Source organism: Coccinella septempunctata, chromosome 7 (assembly GCF_907165205.1).
Source record: "Coccinella septempunctata chromosome 7, icCocSept1.1, whole genome shotgun sequence".
In the NCBI taxonomy this organism is placed as follows: Eukaryota; Metazoa; Arthropoda; class Insecta; order Coleoptera; family Coccinellidae; genus Coccinella; species Coccinella septempunctata.
The window spans coordinates 3,263,417-3,283,428 of record NC_058195.1 but is presented as its reverse complement, the minus strand read 5'-3'; the positions used below and the strand labels follow the sequence as shown (position 1 = coordinate 3,283,428).

The 20,012-nt window shown below is 38.1% G+C and overlaps 1 protein-coding gene and 1 long non-coding RNA gene across 2 annotated transcripts in view; one reads left to right on the top strand and one right to left on the bottom strand.

Moving 5' to 3' along the window:
* Window positions 1-20,012, top strand: part of LOC123316573 (inactive rhomboid protein 1) — a 75,624-nt gene extending 55,612 nt beyond the window's left edge. The window contains exons 6-15 of the mRNA XM_044902719.1: window positions 260-736; window positions 1,520-1,760; window positions 6,732-6,924; window positions 11,827-12,019; window positions 13,266-13,508; window positions 13,580-13,757; window positions 14,523-14,611; window positions 14,852-15,119; window positions 15,183-15,437; window positions 16,232-20,012. Coding sequence (XP_044758654.1) covers window positions 260-736; window positions 1,520-1,760; window positions 6,732-6,924; window positions 11,827-12,019; window positions 13,266-13,508; window positions 13,580-13,757; window positions 14,523-14,611; window positions 14,852-15,119; window positions 15,183-15,437; window positions 16,232-16,666 — 2,572 coding nt within the window. The 3' untranslated portion in view covers window positions 16,667-20,012. The remainder of the gene's footprint in view (window positions 1-259; window positions 737-1,519; window positions 1,761-6,731; window positions 6,925-11,826; window positions 12,020-13,265; window positions 13,509-13,579; window positions 13,758-14,522; window positions 14,612-14,851; window positions 15,120-15,182; window positions 15,438-16,231) is intronic.
* LOC123316574 lies at window positions 8,835-10,406 on the bottom strand. The gene is made up of 2 exons (XR_006538092.1): window positions 10,346-10,406; window positions 8,835-10,295 (listed from the first exon to the last, which is right to left on the bottom strand). It is a non-coding gene; the product is annotated as an uncharacterized LOC123316574 (long non-coding RNA).

Sequence of the window (20,012 nt, the reverse complement as noted above, 5' to 3'; positions counted from 1 at the left end):
TTTATAGGGAATAATTACTTTCGCATGGTACCAATCTTCGAAATTACTTTACAATGTTTCTGATGACAATAATGTGTCTTTTCAATCTTCTCAAGTCATCATCCAAATAATATCAATGTTGGAACAGAATGCCAAAAAAACTCTCTCATCGGTCTTTTAAATTAACCCAAATAACAAATATCTATTTTAAAAAAACTTTCATTCGTGAGAAGTTTATGGAATTTCTGTTATCTAACTTAATATTCTCTACTTCTTCCAGGCGGTCTTCTCCGGCTCAGATGAACCAGAGTCCACCGCAGCCTCAGTCCCAGCAGCCACAAGAACAACCAACAGCCACCGCCTCGAACAACGCCACAAACGAAGAAAATGACCAAACGTCGGAAATTCACAAATCCGCGACAAACGACTCAAAGACGCCCACGCAACAACAACCTAACCCATCGCCGTCAATCTCGAGAAACGCACAACTGCCGGCACACACTCGGGCTGTATCGATGCCCGTCGCATCGCCAGCGGACGTCGATAGAATCCAGAGGCCGCAGAAGAGCAGGGGTGTTAATTATTCGCAGAGCGAGAGGATACCCAACAGACCGGCCCTTGAGAGGTCGGTCTCGAAGAAGGAAATGATCAAGAATTATATCAAGAAAGAGACGGCTACGTTTTTTGGAGTGGGGGAAGATAATGAGGCGGAACAGCACAATATCTGGTTGGACAGGAGGAAAAGAATGGCTTCGAGGTAAGACTGAATATGTATATCTTGGTCATCGAATGGTTATCATCATTAGACTACTACTGATTCAACTCTAAGAGCATCCTCAATGATTTTAACAAATTAGATGATGTCCTTAGAAGACTTGGTTACACTTCGACTAGAAATATATAAAATACCTGCTAACCTTTCGTTTCGATTCAAAGATATGGAATGTTCCATCAACTTGTGCGATTCTCGAGATTCCAGCTACAAACACCAAATTTTTTTTTTTCTTTTCAAAAGTATTATTTGTCGCCTTTATTTCATGGCGTGAGTACCAATGGAGTGAAAAGAGAAATCTAAATATCCTCCTGGTTTCCACCTCGATTGACCAAGTACAGTTGTTTTTTCAGAAACTGAAATCTGTCATATAGATCTTTGTTCTGGTTGGCGAGTATATTGTGAAGCTGAAAAGTGTTGTTAATCGAACTTTGTTATGAGCTGTATAACTTTGTATCTTTTTTCGTTTTGTCGATCGGGTTTCTCAACTACAACAAGATCCATTCACATGAAGATTCTCCGTCTGTCAATGTCTCATTCTTCGATGATTCTATCAAATTTGTGTCGAAACACAGAAAAACTCCACAATTTCTTCCACATAATCATCGTTCATCGTTACCATGGAACATGGCACGTGTGTCCCTATCCAGTTTTCCAATATCTCGTGACTGTCGGACATTAACTCGCGACCTTGAGAATTTCATTATGACCTAGAGAATAATGATTCAATTTCGATACACACCTCTCATCGTCGATGTTATATTACAGGGCTTACGGTCCGTTGAAGGAAGAATACAGACCATCGACTCTACGCTCCCACAGACGGACGGTGTCGGAATTGCCGTCAAGAGGGACGTCCACTTCCGGTCAGTTGAACGCCGAAAGGCCGGACGTGTTGCCGGGACCTAGCGACGTCCCTGACGGTGACGAAATCGTCCGAAACGTTACCTTGAGGAGGAAGGAGTCCGTTGCTAGAATGACGTGGGATGGATTGAGCTACGTAGTAACGGTAAGTGATTTGTTTCCCTAGTGTTCGTGATCAATTCATAAACAGGTCATATTCACTGTCTATATCACACGAGCGTGACATACAGGGTGTATATGAATAGAAATTTTCGCGCTTCTTCATCTGATACTACACTCTATTCTCGACGTTTTAGTGGGAAGCCGTCTGAAAAAGGGATTTAAACGCTGTTACATCCGATGTGGGTAAGCCTTATCTCGATCTCAAACCGAGTCTAAGGTCTATCTTCGAAACACAGCGAAGTGGAATTGCCCGCGAAACGATCTCCTCATGCAAACGATCCCATGAGCCTCCGTAAAACAGGAATACTCCTCTTCATCCTACGTCCTGAGGGAGGAGGGCGAAATCAGTAAGGCATCCACGTCCTTTTTGAACCGTTCGAAATCGCTAATCACCTGTACAAGGGAGAAGTTTTAGCGTTGTTCGAACCCCCTGAGCGTGAGGAACAGGCAACACGTGACCCTGAATTGTGTAATTGTACAACTGATTAGTTTTTCGGACCGGAAAACGCCGGATCGATTATGCAAATAGGTTGAACTTTTATTGGTTATTGTTCCTGGAGGGCCAGTCTGAAAAAATACCCTTCTCGAATCGATTGGTGCATGCAGGTCATACACACGCCGCATGCGACTTTGTTTAGGTTCGGTATTCGTAAACAAACCCGAAGGGAATCCGGAAACGACTGGGAAATGGCATAGGAACACGATTGCCGTCGATATTGCGTTCGGAACTATACTTCATTCAACTTTATTTTAGCAGTCGGTTGGCCATGGAAATTTGACACATTTCACTCTGTATAGTACGAAAATGTGGGGTTATGAAGCTTGTCAAAACATTTTTGGGTTTTAAATCAACGCTATGTTGCCCGTTCTACGTAAAAGTTTCTGTTATTACGTATTTTATCACAATGTCGAATCTCTTCGGAAAATATGTGACGAACATAATTGAAGTTTATACAAACTGATTTAAGGCATACCAAATCCAGTTATTTGCATGGAAAATACAAGAGATCAGTATAATATCATAATATGCACTAGCTTGAGGAGAGTTAATGTTCGTTATCTTCTTTGGCTTACATCATTTGTAGATTTCAAAAATATTAACTCGAAGATGAAATGCATATGATGCAGTGGTTGGGAATGGGTATCTCCCGAAGGAATTAACAGATAATTACAAGAATGTTAAATTCTTCAACAAAAATCATCTTGCATCAATATAAGTAAAAGGAGTTGAAGGAAGTTCCAAGTTAAGATGCAACTTCACCGTTGAACAAAAATTTCACATGAATAAACAAGTAACAGGGCAACTAGCGCGTATTTGTGGCTATTCATCTCAATACAATGATGTAATTATAATAATTAGGTATTTATTAGTACCTTAAGACATTTACATTGTATAGGACAAGTCAAATGAAAAATAGAAAAATCCATTTTAGGGAACTTATTCTCCGATGACATTTATCAAAAATCCTGTAGTAAACTTTTCGCATTAATTCACTCAAAAATAAAATTCTCAAATGCCACCACTTTTTTGGGTCTTCCAATAGAAGGAAATTCTTTGTTATACCTACTCTTCATTCACAACCTTTCTGATGATCTGAAATATTCAGCTGAAATATAAGTCTTTTAGATTCAGATGAAACATTATATAAATTCTCTTACATTGAATATGTTCGCTATCGTCTGACGTATTGTGGATTTTAAAATATCAGGATATAACTATTTGAATGAGCGGACCTGAATTCTAAATAGCACTTCCTGAAACCCTGTCTCTTCTTTCAATTACTTTGGGCATTTTCGAATTTTCGTAATAAAAATTGATATTAGTTGTGGCAACGGCGTCATGACATTAACGACATTTCATGAGTGCCAACCTAACTTCGTTCTAGTTACAAAAACTTGAGAAAATTATTTCATGGCCAACCGACTGCTAAAATAAATTTGAATGAAGTATACTACGACTTCACAAAACCAGTATACAGGGCGAGACTTTGACTACAAATATTACAACAGAAGATTCCTGAGGTCGAAAGAAACACCTTTTCCCTTTGCCATTTTTTCCAATTCGGCTCGGATCAAAATGTCCCTCGTCAGTAGAGTGTAGCGCTGAATATTCCGAACGGAGGATTGAGTCTTAAACCAAATTGGATCGACGTTTTGAGAAATTCTCTCTCTAGCTCCTATTATTGGAAAGAGCATGTTTCTTGCTAGGGTTCTTCCAAGCTCTATTCTGACGTCCCCACCATCCCAATCTCCCCGGACTAATTTGTCAGTTCTTCATCGCTCCAATTCGAAGAGGACACCGAATCTTCATGGCGTCGTATCAATTAGAAACCCGGCTAATATAATACATTCGACGCAATTAGCCGAAAACATGCTGATGCTGGCGGGAGTTATACCTTCGACGACAACAGCTCAAATTTATGGCACCGAGGAAATGCCCCTACATGTGTCATAAATTGGACCTTTTCCCAGGCTCCGGTTTTTGCCGCCTACATGGGAATATATCCGTCTTGCTAATGCGGTGCGTGTTAGAGGCGCCTCCAGACTGTCGACTGGGCCTAATGAACGTGTGCTCCCTCGGTTCCTAGGCCTTTTCTAGGTAATGGACCGTGCCTTCCGCATTATGTTCATCTTGGAGAGCGACCTACTTGAGGCCCGAACGAAATTAGGATCAAGGTCGCAGATTCGATTACGACGGGGGCTTTCGCGCCCATTTGAATGATTGGATTTCGGTCCCACGTGGCTTTTTCATAATTCTGATGGAGGGTCTTTCGATAACGGTGTCGGATTGTAAGGTTCGATGAACCGTGTTTACGTGAACAGGGATGAACAACAATATGGGCTTGACTCCAGCCAAATCACCCTCCAAATATAGGCAGAGCCAGAGTAAAATAAGTTAAATGAGAAGAGCAAGAATATTATAATTAATTGAATAACGTTGGTCTCGAAGAGTGCAAATATTCATCAGAGACAAGTAAGCACGATTAAAACGTCAATCAGAAAAATAGAAGATACAATTGATAAATTATGAGAGGTACAAATCGAGAGTACTAATGAGGGAAACCACTAATCGTTGGTTGCGAGGAGCGCAGAAGGCTTTTTTTAAAATCTCGCACGTGGACACATTTTATTTGTAATTAAATCATAAAAAGGACATAAAAACGGATTAATAAATCATTTTGGGCAGACTGAGTTAGCACCAGAATTTACTGAGAAGAGCAAGAATATTATAATTAATATGAGAATAGCAAGACTATAATAATTAATCTGAGAAGAGCAAGAATATTATAATAAATATGAGAATAGCAAGAATATTATAATTAATATAAATAACGTTGGTCTCGAAGAGTGCAAATATTCATCAATTTAGAGACAAGTAAGCACGATTAGAACGTCAATCAGAAAAATAGAAGATACAATTGATAAATTATGAGAGGTACAAATCGAGAGTACTAATGAGGGAAACCACTAATCGTTGGTTTCGAGGAGAGCAGAAGGCTTTTTTTTATAATCTCGCACGTGGACACATTTCATTCATAATTAAATCATAAAAAATAAAAAGGACATAAAAACGGATTAATAAATCATTTTGGGAAGACTGAGTTAGCACCAGAATTGACTGAGAAGAGCTAGAATATTATTATTAATATGAGAATAGCAAGACTATAATAATTAATCTGAGAAGAGCAATAATATTATAATTAATATGAGAATAGCAAGAATATTATAATAAATATAAATAACGTTGGTCTCGAAGAGTGCAAATATTCATCAATTTAGAGAGACAAGTAAGCACGACAAGAACGTCAATCAGAAAAATAGAAGATACAATTGATAAATTATGAAATGTGCAAATCGAGAGAACTAATGAGGGAAACCACTAATCGTTGGTTTCGAGGAGAGCAGAAGGCTTTTTTTTATAATTTCGCACGTGGACACATTTCATTCATAATTGAATCATAAAAAGGACATAAAAACGGATTAATAAATCATTTTGGGAAGACTGAGTTAGCACCAGAATCGACTGAGACGACTCGAGAGAAAATTACTTCGATGAGGTGAACAAATTCTATTTTTCACTGTTTCAACCTAAGTTGACCTTACCTCAAAATCATTCACTTATATTTCCATCCAAAATTGATAAATTCCGACATTTTTCCGAATAAATAACTGAAAACTCGAATTCATCGAGTTCTCTCAGGACATAATGCATCCATCCTTTTCAGTCTGTTGTGATGCGTGTTCGAGAACGGAAAAAATTCAACCCCACTTATTATCACCGCTCGTTTCGTCACGTTCAGAGTACAGGTACACTTTTTATCCCTCTATCCGGGTGAGATGGTCAGCAAAGAGGAAACTCAAATGGATTACCACCGCTCCTAGCCATAAATCCATTTCATCACCTGTAATTAAAAAGAGATTCAATTTGAAGCGGTAAGCCACCCCCTCGAATTGCACACACCCCGTCGCCGACAATGAAGGGGTTAACTGAATTGCGAACCAATTTCGGTTTTGTCCTTTTGTCGGCCGCCCGTTGCGAAAAAAACCGAAGTAGTCCTGCAGGATTTGCAAATTGAGACAAATATTTTTTCTTGCACGCCCGCGGAGTCTCCTGATAAAACTCCAGACTCTTGGGTAATTTCTTTTCCTTCGGTTTACGACCGTGTTTTTTCGGTCCCGCCGGAGGTGGAATAATTACGCCTTATCCGTTTCTTTTATCTTCCGCGCAGCGATTACGACAACAAAAAATTAATCCTGGTAGCAGAAGGCTGTCCAAAAATTAAACTTCTCTCGACCAAAACAATCCGCCCGGGTTAGATCTAGATATGGCGAGTACCGTCGATCAATGGAGTGTAGAAAGAAGAAGTTCCAACTAGATAAACCTTCACGGGATGATTTGGCTTGAAAAAACCCTGCAGTCTTTTCTAGATTCACCCGAATCATTTCGTTTCAGACCTTGACAAGGCAAAGGCCGAGGCCACGTTCGCAGAACAGCCAATGGTCGCGTAGCTTTCCTGCTGATATGCCATCCCAGGAGCCAACGGAAGAGGTCGACACTTTCTTCGAACCAACAGAAACGCCAATTCTTCCCAGGCTGTCTGAAGGTGGAGCAGATACGGTTGACAGAGGAGGATCAGGAGATATAGGTGAGTTCAATAGTTGTCTTGAGTACCCTAGGTACTTTTAAGGGCGATTCTAGTGAGGGAGGGTCATGGGGGCTCTTCTGGAAGAGGTTGCTCTCCAAGAATATGGATCACACTTGGATCTACCATGATTCTTCTGGGAGATTAAAAGAAACACCTGTTAGCATTTCGAATGATTTGACTGAAATTCAACGAAATGATTTCAAAATATTAAGAACAAATCTTCACCAAGTAAGAGAAAACTCAAAGCTCAAATCATACATACGTGGAAACAGACTAGTAGTTGGAACAAGAGAATATACGGTTGAAGACCTAAAGAATAATCAGCAAGAAAAAAAACCTCATAGTGCGCCCCCAACACCCTCAGCATCTGAGAGTCTATCAATCTCGAGGAAAAGTTCACAAAACAAGAGTTCAGAAGATACTGGAACGGACTGGGAAACTGTGGAAGATACTGGAGAAACTTCTGCTGCGACTGCGGGGACTCCATGTTCGACATCTCTTAACAGTCGAAAAATTCTAGGAACTCACAAAAACCCTAAGAAGAAATCACCACCCAAAAAAGAACCCAAGATAAGCAGAAAGTTGAGAACTGGCTCTACGAGATCCTAAGGTTATGTAATACAGTTATGTAATACAGTCTAATATTTCTTTTTTTTTTTTCAATTCGTTTATCCATAAATTACAAGAGAACATGAATCCATACATAAGAGAATACCAAGAGGTTACATATGATACAAAAATTATCGAGAATATTAACACTTTCAAACAAGACAAGCAGAGTCAATTCAAGATATTTCATGTGAACATTAGAAGTATCGCAAAAAACCTTGATGAATTACTACTAGTACTAGATACCCTTTCAGTTAAATTCGATATAATAGTGTTAACAGAAACATTTCAAATAAACAACTTAGAAATTTTCAATATTACTGGATATCGAACCATTTATAACGAGGGGAAATTCAACAGAAATGACGGGGTTTTGGTTTACATGAAGGAAGACATAAAATTCACGTATAATTTGATACCTTTGGGTGAAAGCATGACAATAGAAGTAAATCTAACTGGTGAAAATAATCTCACACTGACAGCTATTTATAGATCTCCCGATACATGTGTGCATACCTTTAATAAAGAACTTTATAATTATTTGGAGAATAAGTGCCAGGCTAAAACACACATACTGATCGGAGACATAAATATCAATTTATTCACAGATGATGAATTTGTTGACGAATATAGGAATACTTTATATTCCTTCGGTTTCATGTCTATCATAAATAAATGCACTAGACCTGCAGGAAATTCCTGTATAGATCATATATTCCTCAAGAAAGGCAATCTCGAAAACCGATTAGATCACATAAACGGATACGTACTGCAATATCTTATTACCGATCATTTTTCAACGATTCTAACTATGGATTCAGATCACCAAACTTTGCTACATAAAAACGAAAAAAAAAGAGTAAAAAAATATGTGAACTATGTAAAATTAAGAGAAGATTTGCAAAATGAAACATGGTCACTAATGTATGAAAAAGAGAACGTGAATGAAATGACTCACTGCTTTATTGAAATTCTTAATGAACATATAAATAACAACACACATTCTGTAAAGATAAAAAATAATGAGTCTCCGTGTAAAAAATGGATTAGTCCTAGTATGATAAAAGCGATCAACATAAAAAATGACCTTTACATGCAGTTAAAAAAAGATCCTAATAATGCAATATTGAAATCTAAATACAATAAATGTAAGAATGAAATTCGAAAACTTATAAATAGTTCAAAACAAGATTATATACAGAAAATAGTACATAGAACTCAAAATGAATCTAAGGCGGTATGGAAAAGTATGGATTATTTGTGCGGAAATCCGAAAGATACAAAAATGGAAATCCAACATATAAAGTATGAAGCAGTTTATTACCAGGATAAGACAGAAATAGCTAATATATTCAATAAACATTTCAGTGGTATAGGAAAACTTTATGCTGATAGAATCGATCCACCTAAGGAGTATAAAGAAAGAGATACTTCCCAGTGTAATTCCTTCTACCTGCTTCCCGTAGACACTAAAGAGATACAGGATATCATAGGTCAGCTCAAGTCTGGAAAGGCTGCTGGTCATGATTCCATTAGATCTGAAACTCTAAAAGAAATTAAGTGGGAAATATCGGCACCTTTAGTTCATCTTATAAATAACTATTTTGAGAGGGGATGTTTTCCTGATACTTTGAAAACAGGTATTATCAAGCCAGTATACAAAAGCGGAGACCGATCCGAAGTTACGAACTATAGACCCATCTCTCTGATATCGAACCTGGCCAAGATAGTGGAAAAGGCTATGAAAAGACGTATTATGGACTACCTGAAAAAATATAATATTATCGACGAGAAACAATACGGATTTATTGAGGGAAAATCAACAGAAGATGCTATAAGAGAACTGACAGGAAAGCTGTATGAATGTCTGGATAAAACGATCCCTTCACTTTGTATATTTGTCGACTTATGTAAGGCATTTGATACAGTATGCCATATTCGACTGCTCAAAAAATTAAAAAATTACGGATTTAGAGGTTCGATGTATAAATTATTAAAGAGCTATTTGTCAAATAGAAAGCAGGTTGTGGAGATTGGAGACTCAAGGAGTCAAGAAGAGACAATAACATACGGAGTTCCACAAGGTACCGTATTAGGTCCTGTTCTATTTCTCATTTACATAAATAGTTTACTCAAAATGAAACAATCTGAAGGTGCGATTTGCTTTGCTGATGATACCGTTATCCAATACCAGGCGAAAACATGGGAAGAGCTGAGAGAAAAAGTTCAGGTGATATTTCCAGAAATAATAAATTGGTTCAAGCATAATAAACTAACTTTAAATATAGACAAGACTAAATATATGGTGTTCAGCTCTTATGCTTCGAGTCTTCCGCATCTGGGAGATCTTGTTTTTGATGATGGAATCTGTATAGCTGAAACAGAACATATAAAGTATTTAGGAATAACAATTGATTCACAAATGAGATGGAATAAACATATAAAGAATGTTGTAAACAAGCTGAGGGGTCTTCTTTTCAAGTTCAGGTACTTGAGTAAGCATCTGGTCTCAAAAAAATTCTTAAAAATTTTCTATCAAGCCTTGGTTGAGTCCCAGATCACCTACGGGATAGTGGGATGGGGCGGCACGTATAATAACCACATCAAACCTTTAGAGACCATCCAAAAATGGTTACTGAAGATAATCCATAAGAAAAACCGCACTTTTCCAAGCCAGAGGTTGTTTGAGGAGGCAGGAGTACCAGATGTAAGGCAATTGTATGCTTTGAAAATTCTGTCCAACGTCATCTTGGGGAGGATACCTATCGCAACGCTTAATCATGATTATGCTACTAGAGGAAGATATACTTACCCACCACCTATGTGTAACAAAAGTATAGGCCAAAGAAGTTTTGCATATCTTGCACCGAAAATTTCCAACATAATCCCTGATCATCTGAAAAATATATCGAATATTAAGAAATTCAAACGACTATTGAAGGCTTGGATGAACAGTGTAAACAGACAAATAATACACAGCCTAATAAATAATGATTGAACTATAAAAAAATAGCTGGCTCCGATTCCCACATAGCATAAAAAAAAAAAAAAAACTTACTTACCGATTAGAGAAAAAAATGCCCGACGACGACTGAATAATATACCTGATGATGACAAGAAACTTCACTCGAATGCGACAAAAGCTATACCCGATGATGACTGAATTTTTACCCATCCTTGGATATCATGATATTTTTTGTGGAGAATATGAATATTCATGTTTTGTTTTCTTTCAACGTTCATCCTCATGAAACAATATTAAGAATTATTTTTATTTCAAAGTCACGAACAGGTTGTAATAAAATTCGCCTCTGTGATGTATTCTGTTTATTTTTCGAAATAAACTTATTATTATATAGATACGCGTGTAGAGAGTTGACCTGATCCCAAAAAGATGGGATCAGTTAAAAAATCGGATAATTATTCTTTTCCAACTTTCACCTGTATACGAACAACGAAACAGAATCAAATCGAATCGCTGAGGCCAATACCGGATGATGAATATCTGTAATTAAATAACGACTGAGTCACACATAATTTTCACAACGGATAATTACGATATCGTGCAATTCAATCTATATCAATTCAGAAAATGACCGGTGGTGAAATTTTCATTCCGTTTCCGAGCTCTTCAACCAGTCATTCCGGATAATTCGGGATAGGATAACCTATGATTATACCGACACGATGTCCAATTTCTGGATGTTTAGGATCGTGATGGGATACCCCATTATAATCCAAACAGGATCTCCCGTTTCTGGATATTTGCAATCGAGATTGGATATCTGTTGTTACCCCGGTGCGATTTATTGTTTCTGGATAGTTTGCATCGTGATTGTATGTTGTAGGGTCGTCTGTATCAACACAATATCCAGTTACTGATGTGCATTTTGGATCGTTGTAGGATGAATATCCCGAGATATCCCAATCCGAATGAAATCATTTTCATCGGACAATTTCCAAGTACTAAAGGTCGGATCCATTGCTACATGACCTAAGACAGCCACGTCCCTCGCTTCGTCTCTTTTTCATGCACCTTTTTTTTGTTTCCGACTGAACCAATAGCGTCAAATGTCAGAATTAACAACATAACTATGTCTGTTAGGGGGTTGAAGTTACAGGGATGAAAAAAGTTAAAATTGTTCCCCTTCCAATCAGAAATTGACGTTGGCCACCCTGTATCTTCTTTCCCCACAATAACCTCTCCTATTTCAACAAATATTATATCGCGATGAGGATCCTTCTGTTACAGTGTCGCTGTTCGAGGATGATATTATTTTCTTAATGTTTCAGGGGAACGTATGAATTCCCAAGAAAGATACGCTGCGCCAAAGACCATCAGTGGCTGGAGACGTGATCATCCACGTGCCGGTCCCAGACAGCCGACGAAAGTAGGGAAGAGTAGGATATCGAATTGCCTGGATAACCTTCTAGACAACTCGGACAGGAGACAATATGGAATGGGATGGGTGGGACGTATGTTTGGGTAAGTTTTTGTATACTTCATCGAACTCGCGTCCAGTACTCGTGCCCTGATTCATCGGATACGTTTACCTTTTGTTTTTCCTTGGAATTGATAGTTCTTGAAAGGGAATATTTTCTGCAGCTCACAATCTTTACATAGGAATCTAATTTGTGGGTATCGTATGGACCTACGAGGATATATTGAAAAATTCTTAGCCTACTATAGAACCAAACAAAATTTCAATGTCAAAATATTTTATTACTCAACATATTCTCCTCTGAATTGGATACATTTATTACAGCGAACCTGCAACGTCTCTAGACCTTTAAAAAAAAGTTTCTTCTTTCTCTGCAAACCAGACCTCGACAGCTTTCATTATCTCCTCGTTGGAAGAAAATTTAAGACCTTTTAAACTTTTTTTCATTTGAGGAAAGAGATGATATTCGGATGGAGCCAAATCTGGTGAATAAGGGGGGTGTTCTAGTAATTCAAACCCTAAATCACGAATTTTTTGCATGGCAACATGAGATTTGCGAACAGGGGCGTTGTCCTGCAAAAACAAAACATTTTCGGATAGCTTTCCGCGTCTTTTCTCTTCAATTTGTTTCCGTAAAGTGGTCAGTAATGTCGAATTTTAATCTCCGGTTATTGATCTAACCTTATCCAAAAAATCAGTCATGATTACTCCATGGCAATCTCAAAAAACTAAAGCAAGAACTTTTCCAGCAGATTTTTGGACGCGAAACTTCTAAGGTCTTGGAGAACCAGAGTGTAGCCATTCCATCGATTGTTGTTTTGTTTCTGGATCGTAGAAATGTACCCGAGTCTAATCCAACAATTCGTTTCAAGAAATCTACATCGTTTTAAATGGTGAACTTTTCATTATAAACATATGTTCTCGAGATTCCAGCCACAAACTCTCACTTCTAATGAGTTATTGATCGTACTATTTTTTATGCATGGAACTGGTCCAGGCTAACTAGATATCAATACATTCTTGTATGTCTGTACGTTTATTGCCATACTGTAAAGTTTTCAGTAAATTCACATCACACCACTTCATTCAACTGTGTAATTTATCAGCATAAGAATCATTTATTCCAATCAATGACTGATTTTCCTTGCTGGTCGTTCCTTATCCACACAGTGACTAATAAACTTCTTGATGGTTTTCGCAAGGTCTGGGGAATTAGGGAGAAACGTCAGGGGCGTACTTCACCTGTTTTAGTAGTCGCCATCAATGTTTATGATTTTTGTATCCCTCCAGGAGGACGTTCAAGAAATCAGTGGCCTACGACGAAAGAATAAAGGAACAGCTGGACGACCTGGAGGATCACAGGCCGATGTTCACTTATTGGGTGACGATCGTCCAAATATTGGTGCTATTCATTTCCCTGGTCTGCTACGGTTTCGGACCTTTCGGCATAGATCTACAGTCGAGGTCCGGACAGGTTCTCGTGACCAGCCTCTCGCTTCAACAGGTCGATTATCTGGAGCCGGCGAATTTTTGGTGAGTTGAATCCTCGCATTCGACTTAGGGGGATGATAGTCCCGCCATTTTTGATGTTTTTTTTTTATCAGGTTTGGACCGAGGGCGGCAGATCTTATACATCTGGGGGCCAAATTCGCGCCCTGCATGAGGGTGGACGCAGAAATCAGTCAAGAAATAGAAAAAATTCGGACGATAGAACGGGAAACGGCATGCTGCATACGGAATGATGATTCAGGATGCGTGCAGTCCTCCAAAGCGGATTGCTCGGTAAGTATACATTCTGCTATGTCGCTGTAACCATGATGAAGTTCTTGAAATAATTGTTTTCGTTTGTCAAAATTGTATTTCACACATTATTTCGCTCAATTTTCAACCGTCAAGATAAATCCTTCGCCTGAGAAGTCGGTGTAGGTGTAATAGTCCATTCACTTTTAGTAGAAGGAGTCGGTTGGCCTTGGAAATTTGACGCGATGTCGAAACCAAAGATCAGTGAGTTAGGTTAGGTATAATCTTTGATCGAAACATCGAAAAATAAATTAATTTGAAAATATACTAAATTGACGTTGATATAAACTGATTGAAGGGGATCTTTGTCTAGTTATTTGCTTGAAAAATAAGCTATCCACCTCTTGGCAGTGATGGTTCCAGGAGTTCTCTTTTTATATGTGTGAAGATAAAAACTATTTAAGTGTTTACATTTTTGGAATAACCCCCCTTAAGCCAATTGACTGGAAACGCCACTGCCTCTTGGATTAAAAGTTTAAAACGTTACGAAACAGCCAACTGACTGTTTTAAGTAAATGGACAAAAACCCAAATGAAATCAAATTACATCTCATTTGGAAATTTCTAAGAGGTTTGAATCTTTTTTTTTTTGCTCGTTCTGGCGATTTTAAAATTGATATGATATGGCATCGAATACTAACAGAATTCATTTCATTACAAGCTTCGAGGACTGAAACCAACGGTAGGTCCAGAAGTATCAGTGCGTTTCTTGAATCAGAGTTTAACACATAAACACCAATTCTTGCAGGAAACAATATCCACTTGGAAGAAATGGTCGGATAAAAATTACGGCCCTGGCGGCCGCATATCCGGTTCGGTGTGTGGACTCGACCCAAAGTAAGTAAATTTTCGAGCGCACCTCTAAATATACTGAACGCAAATGAAAAAAACTTTTCCGATGTTTGAAGTATTCTTTCGTAGAAGCGGCAACGTCGCAATATCGAAAATATATCGGAGAAAGTGGCGATTTTCTATATCGATTCAGATCTAATGTCCTTTCTTGGGTGATTTCATGTTTTCATTATTTTATGAAATTTTTTTTTCACTTTAATAATTTTGTTAACCTGCTTATATCAGGTTCTGCGATGCACCGGCAAGCGTCCACCCTTACGAATGGCCGGACGACATCACGAAATGGCCGATTTGTCGAAAGACGAACGCCTCGAAGCAGAACAGGACGAGGCTGGACAGCACCGGTCGCGACAAGCATCTCGAGCACATGGTCTGCGAAATCATTGGACATCCCTGTTGCATCGGCATCCACGGCCAATGCAAAATCACCACCAAGGAATATTGCGACTTCGTCAGGGGTAATTTTCACGAAGAGGCCTCGCTGTGTTCTCAGGTATATAAACGTTTAAAAAACGTTACAAGTTTGACAATTCTGACGAACAACACTCTTTCGTAGGTGTCCTGTCTGAATGACGTTTGCGGCATGCTTCCGTTCTACTTTCCGGAAACGCCGGATCAGTTCTATCGGCTCTGGACCTCCATATTTCTGCATGCGGGTATTTTGCAGCTGGCCCTCACCGTGGTCATCCAGTATTTTCTGATGAGGGACTTGGAGAAGCTCACCGGGAGTTTGAGGATATGCCTGATCTACATGGGATCGGGAGTTGCGGGAAACTTAGCTAGCGCCATTTTTGTACCATATAGGGCAGACGTGAGTACCATTTTTTTGATCATTATCAACGTTTATTTCACTTATAATCAACGTATATGATTCAACTGGCGTCAGTTGCCGTATTTTACCCTGTTTCGCGAGTCTGACTTTTCCCTTCGCTATCAGTCATGGTGCGTAAGCCCTTGGGGTAGTGAAGAGAAAGTCCCGTCAACCCCCCCTGTTCGCGTTCCCGCGTCATAAGTGTTGAAATAGAAATCTCTTCTTGTCTAGCAGTCATGGTGCGTAAGCCCTTGGGGTAGAGAATAAGAGATACCGCTCGCCGTCAGTGAAATCCCGTAGTTGCGCTCAAAATAGACGTTTTTTTCGCTATCAGTCATGGTGCGTAAGCCCTTGGGGTAGTGAAGAGAAAGTCCCGTCAACCCCCCTGTTCGCGTTCCCGCGTCATAAGTGTTGAAATAGAAATCTCTTCTTTTCTATCAGTCATGGTGCGTAAGCCCTTGGGGTAGAGAATAAAAGATACCGCTCGCCGTCAGTGAAATCCCGTAGTTGCGCTCAAAATAGACCTTTTCTTCGCTATCAGTCATGGAGTGTAGCCCTTGGGGTAGCGAACGAATATTCTACGTTAATATAACGTTACAAATTCGTTTTTTCCACCTATCCGTGTTTTTTTGGAAGAAATCAGTTATTACCAACACAGAAACGTTGCGGACTTATTGGACCTCATCTGCCAGTCCAAGATAGTACTTGCCAGAAGATAGTACTTGCGACGTCGACACGTCGACAGCGAATGCAGGACCATCTGTAAAGATGATAATTCGAATTTCCAATTTCAGGTGGGCCCTGCAGGGTCGCAGTTCGGTCTCCTGGCCTGTCTCATCGTGGAAGTCATCAACGTGTGGCCGATGCTGAAACACCCGAGGCGCGCGCTCGGCAAACTCCTCGCCATAACCTTCGTCCTGTTCCTCGTCGGCCTCCTTCCCTGGGTGGACAACTACGCCCATCTGTTCGGTTTCGTATTCGGCTTCCTCCTATCCTACGCCCTTCTACCCTTCATATCGTTCGGGTCCTACGACAGGCAGAAGAAGATCATACTCATATGGGTCTGCCTGTTGTCCGCCGGCATACTGTTCATCTTTCTGGTCATCCTGTTCTATATCACCCCCGTCTACAACTGTAAGATATGTTCGTACTTCAATTGTTTACCGTTAACCAGGGACTTTTGCGCGTCTCAAAACATCAATTTCAAGCGGGAGGAGCCCATAGTATGACGAAAGAGTTTACGGTATTTTACCGTAATTTTTTTCGTTTTATTCGATCACTTCTGGCACGGCGCTACTGCGGGTTGCATCAGGCATTGGAAAGTGTTGGGGTGAAGGGTAGGGAACGTATGAGGATCTGTAGGAAGTCACGCATAGATATTTCCAGGTGAACATGTTCTATAACCTACAAATTTACCCTATAGCAAGTTATAAGTCGAAAATCATATCAATTTGAAACCAGTCATCTAGATTTTGCTAATAGTTTAGAGTTGGCAGGAATAATTCAAACGCAAAACCATCAATAGTCTATTTATTTCAGCGAGGTATGACGTCAGGGATCGCTGGGGAAACGACGTTGCCAAATTGATTTAGAACCTTTATAGGTTGGTGTGGATTGAATATACTTGGGTGTGATTTTTGCACACATTGTATAAATGAAGAATTTGGTAAAAGTTGTCGTTATCAGTAGATATTAGCTTGTAAGAAGTTCAACAACTGGAAAGTAAATCTAAAAGAAGTTTTCACGAATGAAATCAACACCCACAATCAGAATGATCACATTGGCAACCTAGCAGAGTGTTGACAACACGAACTACAACATATTCGACGGTTTTTGACCCTAACCGTGACGTCATGCCATTGCTGAAATAAATAGAATATACCCTGATATCTAGACGTGGCTTTTTTCAAGATTCAATCGAGTGGAGATCTAGGAGAACTCTGTGGAATTACCGCTTGTTATATACTGTCGAAAATCTGTAGTCCCTTGAGTATATCATCTAAAATCGGGTCTCGAGTACTGCTAGTATTAATTCTTCTTCTTCCACATCGACGATGCCTTTCGAAACCTAAGGAGTGTCTGATGACGTGCTATAGATATTCTAAAAAAGTACTTAAATCGCCGTTTGAGTGAGAAGCCAGTATACTAAACGTTCATTCCATTATTCAAAGAACAAGATCACACAAAAATCAAACCTTCATTCCATTCCCCGGAGAGGAGCCAAGCAACAAATGAAAATAAAAATAAAAGTGACGCTACATCGGACTTGTGATAATTGAGATATTATAAGTATAAATTTGAAACTTCATGTAAATTTTTCGAAGAGAAAAGACGAGGCAGTGTTACTGTTAACTGATCTTTTTAAATCATGTGATAAAGACTATATCTTAATAACGATAAGGTATAACACATTTATTTTTAGGTATGACAAAAAAGTATTGTGCAATGAATTCGTTTTTGTTGGCAACGAATAATCAGCTACAATGAACTTTTTTTGCCGAATATAAGCTTGATTTTTCAGAACCCATTCCCTACACCAGTGTAAAATTCGAGCTGGACATTTCCATTTATATAAATAGAATACGATTGGTTTCAGACTATTGAGAATCGATAGGATATCATGAATATATTATTTCGGATCAGTCATTGAATGTCGACTTGTTTCGATTGCTATCGATCGGAATGTTTTCTTAGTTACAGGATTGTTTTTATATAAATGGCAATTCAATACTTGGCAATCTTTTGAATCCATAGCTATTCACAATAGTCATTTTTATGGTACATAATCAGAAATATTTTCATCACTATAGACTTGTATAAATATATAAGCATGAGTGATTGTGTAAATATGAACCTGTATGGTAAGATGTTTGTGTTCTGTGAGGAGTTGGTTTTTGTAAAGTTACCTATCATTCGTAATCATGTAAAGGAACATCCAGTCCAGGCGGAACTTGTTGATTTTGGGGGATATCTCAATTCTTGGTAGTCTCATATTCACAAATTCATTTTTCCCTCTCGAACTTGATTATTCTAAAATATTCCTTTATGATTGACTTCTTGGGTGGCTATAGAGAATCGAATTTAAGTTGGGTGTAAATAAAAGTGCATCTATGCATTGACCGAAGATAATTTCAACTTCGTACTGCTTTTCATGTTCTGAGTTCAATCAAACAAATTGGAAACATTGTATCAATTTTGAATACTGAATAATATGCTCTGAATTTGAATAATTCGTCTTTTCAAATACTTTTCTAGGTTATATTTATATATTCCGTTTCTGTGATTGAAACTACAGAAATTATTGATCTTCTTTTGTGGCTGCGTCTGGACTTTTAGACCTACTGAGATGTCAATCTTTCTTGAATGGACTATACAGGCTGAGTCTTTGATATCATATTTTCGAGGTCAAAATAAATACTTTTTTCCTATATGTTGTTTCCGATCCGGTCCTGATACAAAGAGATATTTCCCTCTGGATAGTTGCAAATTTTGCTTGGACGAATAATTAGTTATGGTGAGTCAATGAAATCTTACTTTATCTGTTACAGTTCGAAGAAACAAATATTGGTTTTTTGACGAAATATTAAGTGTTTATATTCAAATAGGTAGATGGAGAATGTAAATCGTTTTTTTATGATGCCTTTCATATATATTATAATGTAATATTTGTAACATCTGCATCATGTAAACAGTTGATCCTTTCAAACTGTACCGGAAGTTATTGATAATCTTTCGGTTCAAGTCAGAATTTTCCCCACACTTACTATAAATTAATATTTTCCTCAACAAAAAAAAAACACTTATAAGTGAGATTCCATTACTTAGATATTCTCCCGATAAGAATGATGAATATTTGATTCAGATTATCAATGACTTATACGGGCATCAATCAATTCAATCCGATATTTTATAGAATCGTAAACTACCTTCAATGTAAAGAATTTATAAATATGTACGTATTTGTGTAGTATTAATCGTTATTTATTTTTTAAAATTCGGACTGAGAAATATCACGATACACTGCAATTGTACAAATAAGACCTATAACTGTTTATATTTTCGCAGCTTTGCAGTCGTTCTAATCAAAAATCTTTTTGTATTATTTATAAAGGATTATTTTGAGGAATCTTCGAAAAAAGAACTCGTGACTGTAAAGTAAAGAATTCATTCTATTCTACTATTCAAGAGAATCAAAATGAAGAATATCAAATAGAAACAATACTTTCATTCCATTGACTTTTTTTCAACCCAGATATACTTCGAAAATCTTTACACCAGTTGAGAATTTTTTTTTTTACAATTTTGAGTATCTTCTTTTTTCCACTCTAAAAAATTGTATGTGAGAAATTTCTCCTTGATTTTAATATTTTACGGTTATTTTGTGAATTTTTTATTTTATATTGATGGATATGGAACATTGAAGGTTTATAGGTCGAATTTGACATAATTTGTTTTGAATGACTGAATATATATTTTTTTTAATGTTGTACAGTTACATTGTAATAAAATCAGGTGTTACACTAAGACCAAGCCTTAACATTATAATTATATAATAAATTACTTCTGCACAAGTAA